General features: G+C 36.2%; 1 protein-coding gene across 1 annotated transcript; it reads left to right on the plus strand.

The window, feature by feature from the left end:
- Positions 1–336: 336 nt before the first annotated feature.
- On the plus strand, positions 337–1,773 carry LOC124081621 (interleukin enhancer-binding factor 2-like). Its single transcript, XM_046427841.2, is given in 2 exon segments — positions 337–551; positions 554–1,773. Coding segments are annotated over 2 exon segments (1,056 nt in total). The 5' UTR covers positions 337–451; the 3' UTR covers positions 1,510–1,773.
- Positions 1,774–7,403: the final 5,630 nt, after the last annotated feature.

A 7,403-nucleotide genomic window follows, 5' to 3' on the forward strand; every position in this document is an offset into this window, starting at 1 on the left:
TATTAGAATATAACATCAAATAGAAGAGTAGAAATTCAGCACACTATAGTTATCATTCCTTGGTAAATTGTTCCTCTTTAATTTTAAAAGTCAAACAATTGATTACTTCAAAACAGCACTTAAACTAATCCATTTAAAGAAGTAGTACTCAAATTTAGGCAACTTTGGTTATTCCCAATACAAACATGTAGAAATTGGAAATTTTCATCTGGTTATACATTATTAGATGGGCCTTTCTTGAATATTTTCATTGCTATGACTATATGCAACATTTCTATATAAAACAAATAAAAATAGTTAAATCAGAAATGTTTCTTGATCCACGATTAAGGGATCCATGAGGGGTGACTGAGGCTGTGGTCGTGGTGGGCACTTTGGTTCCAGAGGGGGACCAGGAGGAGGGTTCAGGCCCTTCTTGCCACATATCCCATTCGATTTCTATTTGTGTGAAATGGCCTTCCCTCGAGTCAAGCCAGCACCTGATGAAACTTCCTTCAGTGAAGCCTTGCTGAAGAGGAATCAGGACCTTGTTCCCAATTCTGCTGAACAGGCGTAATCCTTTCTCTGGTGACAAAAATAAACAATGTGATCCACAATTTGATTGTGGCTCCGGGGACATTTGAAGTGCAAATTGAAGAAGTCCGACAGGTAGGATCATATAAAAAGGGAACAATGACTACAGGACACAATGTAGCTGACCTGGTGGTAATACTAAAGATTCTGCCAACATTGGAAGCTGTTGCTGCCCTGGGGAACAAAGTCGTGGAAAGTTTAAGAGCACAGGATCCACCTGAAGTTTTGGCCATGCTGACCAATGAAACTGGTTTTGAAATCAGTTCTTCTGATGCTACAGTGAAGATTCTCATTACGACAGTGCCACCCAATCTCCGAAAACTGGACCCAGAACTCCACTTGGATATCAAGGTGTTGCAAAGTGCGTTAGCAGCCATCTGACATGCCCGCTGGTTTGAGAAAAATGCTTCTCAGTCCACAGTTAAAGTTCTCATCAGACTACTGAAGGACTTAAGGATTCGTTTTCCTGGCTTTGAGCCCCTCATACCCTGGATCCTTGACCTACTTGGGCACTATGCTGTGATGAATAACCCCACCAGACAGCCTTTGGCCCTAAATGTGGCATACAGGCGTTGCTTGCAGATTCTGGCTGCAGGACTGTTTCTTCCAGGATCAGTGGGTATCACTGACCCCTGTGAAAGCGGCAACTTCAGAGTACATATGGTCATGACCCTGGAACAGCAGGATATGGTCTGCTACACAGCTCAGACTCTGGTTCGAATCCTCTCACACGGTGGCTTTAGGAAGATCCTTGGCCAGGAGGGTGATGCCAGTTATCTTGCTTCTGAAATATCTACCTGGGATGGAGTGACAGTGACACCTTCAGAAAAGGCTTACGAGAAGCCACCTGAGAAGAAGGAAGGAGAGGAAGAGGAGGAGAATACAGAAGAACCACCTCAAGGAGAGGAAGAGGAAAGCATGGAAACTCAAGAGTGATCTTCCTTCCCTTCAGTCCCGTTCCTACTCAAGGGGAAGACCAGATCCTAAGCTATCTGCTACTGGGCTTTGTATGGTGTATTTCTGTGGAAGAGAGGAGACATCAGGAAAGAAATTCTATAGAAATATTTGTCATTCCATTGGTTTTGATACTGGCCTAGCAGCCCAAAATCTCCTATTTATAAATCTATGCCATCCATCTATAAGAAGCAGGATACCAACATTTCTTCCTTATATTCCCAAATCCCAACTCCTAAACACCCCACTCAACCATTACTCTGTTTTTGAAATGTGAACTGTTAGGTGTTTGGACATTTTTTTTTTTCCTAAGAAAAACGATTAAAGTACTTCCTAGTAGGAAAAAAAAAAGAAATGTTTCTTTCTTCATCCAATTTTCTGTCATCAATATAGTGTTGGAATGAAGATGAGTGTTTATCCATATGTATTGAGTGCTATTAAAAAATAAATGAAATTAGGTATTGAGTGAGCTACATCTTGAAATACTTTATTATTTAAAATTGGAGGAGGGCTTTAAAAGTATCATGTGTCTATCCAAGGACAAAGGGAGAATAGAGAAGAAAGGGTCAGCAAAATTCAAGACTGTTTTTGGTGCCTAACTTTGTCACCAGAAATTAACTTTTGGAGCACTGATTCATAGCCTTGATGTTCTTCAGTCCATTTGTTCCTCTGTAAGGTAACCAGATAATTTATAGGTAACAAAGGCAACAAGTGCCAGGACAGAGTAAATAGATCTGCCTTTTCCCAGCTAACAACAAATAATAATGCCTTGGATTTATAGTCTTCCTTTTCCAAAGAACTCAGGGGGAAGACATTTTGCTGCCTAATTCATCTCAAATAGTGAAGAAGCTTTAACAAGACGTTTCGGTGGTGTCAGGGACACAGCTAATGAGGTTTGCTGAATCCCAGTTTTTATAAAGTAGGACCTTAGCTCTGTGCCTCAAAACAGGATTCACTAAGTACCACAATCCCTGATATCTTTCATAAATCCTTCTCAGGACCATCTGTTTCATGGGCTATTGTCAAGTATCATATTTGTCACCCTACCTTTCCCAGGTCCACATGAACCACCAAACAAATAACCTATCTAAGCTAGTCTACACCTGAGGCATACAAATAGCAGAGTAAAATTTTTGTCAGGATGTTTTTCATTACTATTGGGATAACAACAGGCCTTACTCTTTTTGTAGGGAGTCACCATCTTGGCTAAAACATTGCTTCCTTGCCTCATTTGATTTTCTACTAGATATGTCTGGCTCTGTCTTCCAAAAGTTTTTCTGTTTACCCTGGATTCTATTCTAGTCTAGTCTGTTGTGGTCAGAGAATATTTTATGTATGATTTTAATTATTTTTTAGATGCACTGATATCTGTTTAGTGGTTGTGCATATACTGTGATACTGTGTATTTTAAAGAAAATAAGAGAGAAAAAGAACTCTTAATTTCATTAAAATAATTAAATGTTTCTGATTCTCTTTATTCATTCCTAAAGATTGGAGTTGCTTTCTGATATCATATCTTCGCCACCTGAAGAAATTTCTTTGGCATTTCTTGTACTTTGGATCTTCTGGTGATTCACTCTCTTAGTTTTATTTTGTCAGAAAACATGAAATTTATTCTATGCCACTTGCTTTCTCCAAACTTTGATTTCTCTCTGAAATACAAATGCTTTTAATTTATAGTTTTTAATTTGTCAGAGGATAATTTTTAGAAGCTTACTCATTCATACTGGAAGTAAAGTTCCCATTAACCTGTTTTTCAAAAATATTTAAAACATGGGGAAGTGTTCATGCAGTAATGATAAATGAAATAGTATGAAAATGAGCAGAATGCATTCTAGTTTTAGAAACAAAAAGTATGTAGTTATACATTCTTAATGTGTAAAAATGAAAAGGAAATTTGTCCAAGTCTTAATAGGGATTATTTCCTGGTGGTTGGATTATGGCTGATTTTTATCTTAATCTTTAGAACTTGCTATAAGTTATATTTTAAAGAACAGCACATTTAGTTTTATGATCAGAAAAATAATAAAATTGATTTAAAAAGATGTTGGAAGGCAATGAATGAATAATTAATAAATGAATCAGATAGTCAATAAATCCTTTAGTAGTTCAGGAGAGGAAACGATTGTCTAGATCAGAAGATCAGAATAGCTTTTCGTGGAGGATGTAGGATATGAAGTGTTTCTGGAAGGGGACTGTTTAAATAAGTATTGAGGAAGAAGGAACATTTTAATATCTTTCTCATTATGACATTCTAGTCCTTGAATTTAAGAAGGTACATGGCAAGCCTTTTTCTTTTCATGAGCCACAATGTGAGTTTTTCTCATTGTGTTTCAGCCATGGGCGAGTGCTATTAGCATGGATGACAGAAAGATAGGCTATTCATTTAGCCTTCAGCTAGTTTTTTATTTCAGGCTTAGTGACTTTACTGGGGAACTAAACAAAAGGAGAATGAAGTAATTGTTGACTTTTACATGTCCATTTTTCTTTTATTCTTTTCTTTTTAACCTCCTCCAATATTTTATTTTATATCTATGGAAATATTATCAGAGTGATAATTTCATAAAGCTCTTATCAAACTTCATAGGAGAATTCCTATTTCTCTGATATCATTGTCTCTGCTTTATTATAAATTTTTAGTTGTAGTTGGACACAATACCTTTATTTAATTTATGTATATGTTATGCTGTGGATTGAACCCAGGGCCTCACACATGATAGGCAAACATTTTACCACTGAGCCACAACCCCAGCCCCTCTGCTTTAATTTTTTAATATGGAAAATTTTTTCAATACATCAAGTTGGAAAGTTAACTTGAAATTTTAAAATTAAATGCTATTACATATCATGTAGAATTTTAACAAGAAATTCAAAGAGATATTTTTAGAATACAATATGATGATTATTCTTTCTAATTTTAGAAAAAAATTCAAATAGACTCTCCCACTCACTAGAAACCTACAATTATATAAGCAGTTTTTTAGTCTTTGAAACCAACATTTTAGATAAAAGAAGCAAACTATTATAATATAAATCACCTATAAGATATTTAACCACAAATCTAACTTCCAGGATATATTCTGAGTGAACACTGACTGACTACAGTCATTCTATGATATACTTTACAGGGTTGAATGATTTACAGTATGAACAGTTTGAGACCCTGTAAGATCATGAGTCTTCAAAAGAAGATTCAGCCAGGCATGGTGGTGCATGCCCATAATCCCAGCAATTTGGGAGGCTGAGGCAGGAGGATTGCCATTTCAAAGCCAGTCTCAGCAGCTTAGCAAGGTCTAGGGTAATTTAGTCAGACCCTGTCTTAAAGTAAAAAATAAAAAAGGGTAGGGATATGGCTCAGTGGTTAAGTGCCCCTGGGTTAGGTCCCTGGTACTTTCCTGCAAAACAAACAAATGAAGACTTAATTAAGTTTAGAATATAAGACAAATAAATGGGCTCATATATTTTGAAAAGATTATCTGAAAGTGTGTTGAAATTGAAAATGCTTAATTGCTTTAACATCAGATGAAAATTCTCTTATTCAGACCACTTGATTTCTTGAATATTTCAGCTAACTGACATTTAATGCTTATACAATTTTGAGCAAAATGATTGTATAATAATATTAGGAAAAATATAAATAAATTATAATAGGGAAAATTACCCCTTTTGTTCATTTTTGTGTCAGTATTCACTGTATTTGTCATTGCAGTTAAATTTTCTAATGCAGGGTCTGGGGTTGTGGCTCAGTGGTAGAGTTCTCACCTAGCATGTGCGAGGCTCTGAGTTCAATCCTCAGCATCACATAAAAATAAATAAAATAAAGGTATTGTGTCCAACTACAACTAAAAATAAATTTTCTAATACTTGTGCATCCAACAATCATTCCTCCTCAATCAGCAATAATAAATATTAGAACAATAGAGGATTATTAAAGAAATGTCCAGTTTTTAATGAGGACATAAGAAAGCTTAATCACTGATTATAAAATTCATTTGAGTACCTAGAGCAGCAAAACTTAACAAAACTTTTTGTGAAGTTGGAAATGCTCTATATCTAAACTATTCTTTATAGTAGTCATGACTCACATGAGGCTGGTGAGCACTTGAGGCTAGTGTGACTTAGGAACTGAAATTTTAATTTTGTTACATTGACTAATTTAAATAGCAAACATTTGGCTAGATTTCTATTTAGAATGTAGATCTAGGGTTCTAATATATTATTAAAGTTGCTTAGCATCTCATGATTGCAGAGGCTGGCTTTGAACTTGTGATCCTCCTGCCTCAGCCTCCCAAGCAGCTGGGATTACAGGCATGTGCCACCATGCCTGGCCTATTTTTCATTGTAGAAAAGAAGCCTGACTATATAACCTTGTGTAACTTATATGATACCACTGTAGCTGTCTATAGACTGGTAGTTTCTGATATCCTTATAATACTGTGTTGGGGCACAGAAAATGATACCTAAAAGCACATGATGCTTTTACATGCTCAGTTGAAGAAATATTCTCAGAATTAGGATTCGTAACCTTCCCTTATTTCTATCCCAGTGGTAGAGAGGGGCACTTTCTCTAAAGTTCCCTTATCTGACTGAGAAAACTTACTTCAAAATAAACACAGTTATCCTCAAATCCTTGCCTAGGAGTCTCATGAATAACCAGGAATGAGTAACCACAAAGAAAGGATACCAAAAGTCACCGCCACACCCAGAGAAACTTTTCATCTATTTTTCTGAGGGCAGCTTGTATTACCTGGGAAATTTTTATCTGTGTAATAACAAATCCTTTTATTTTTTATATTTATTTTTTCTAGTTGTAGTTGGACACAATACCTTTATTTTATTTATTTATATGTGGTGCTGAGGATTGAACCCAGGGCCTCACACATGCTAGGTGAACACTTTACCACCGAGCCACAACCGCAGCCCCTCCTTTTATTTTTTTGATGTGATGTTCCACTCCTTACCTTCCCTGTAATTTGTCCCAACTTCTTCATTTCCTCTCCTCTGTGAAGAGCATATTTAAGTTTCAACCATCTGGTCCTTTCTTTGATGTTTCATATTTTGTATAGTTCTCATGTTAATAAAGTTATGTTTTATTTTGTTAAACTATCATTTGTTATAGGAGTGCTAGTCACAACCCTTTATGTTGGGTAGGAAAGGGATCATCTCCTTTTCCACCCCTAAAAAAATGTAACCAAGATTTTCTCCCATTCTGTGGGCTTTTGCTTGACTGTTTCCTTTGCTGTGAAGAAGCTTGTTAGTTTAATGCCATTCCATTTGTTGATTATTGATTTTAATTCTTGTGCTTTAGGAGTCTTGTTAAGGAAGTCAGTTCCTGAACTCATATGCTGGAGTGTTGGGCCTACTTTTTCTTCTAGTATGTCCAGGGTTTCTGTCTAATTTCTAGGTCTTTGATCCACTTTGAGTTGAGTTTTGAGCAGGTTGGGAGATAGGGGGGTTTATATTTCATTCTAATACATATGGATTTCCACTTTTTCCTTAACATTTGTTGAAGAGTCTGTCTTTTCTCCAATGTATACTTTTGTCTAGTATGAGGTAACTGTACTTTTGTGGGTTTTTCTCTGTGTCTTCTATTATGTTTTACTGGTCTTCTTCCCTGTTTTGGTGCCAATACCATCTGGGATTGTGATACCTTCTGCTTCACTTTTCCTGATAAGTATTGCTTTGGCTATTCTGGACATCTTACTTTTCCAGATGAACTTCATGACTACCTTTTCTATTTCCATGAAGAATGTCATTAGAATTTTGATGAGACTTGCATTGAATCTGTATAGCACTTTTGCTACTGTGGCCATTTTCACAATATTAATTCTGCCTATCTAGGAGCATGGGAGGTCTTTCCATCTTCTAAGGTCTTC

This window comes from Marmota monax, unplaced genomic scaffold (genome assembly GCF_021218885.2).
Source record: "Marmota monax isolate L192 unplaced genomic scaffold, Marmota_monax_Labrador192_F-V1.1 WCK01_AAM20220418_F8-fsc00067, whole genome shotgun sequence".
Classification (NCBI taxonomy): Eukaryota; Metazoa; Chordata; class Mammalia; order Rodentia; family Sciuridae; genus Marmota; species Marmota monax.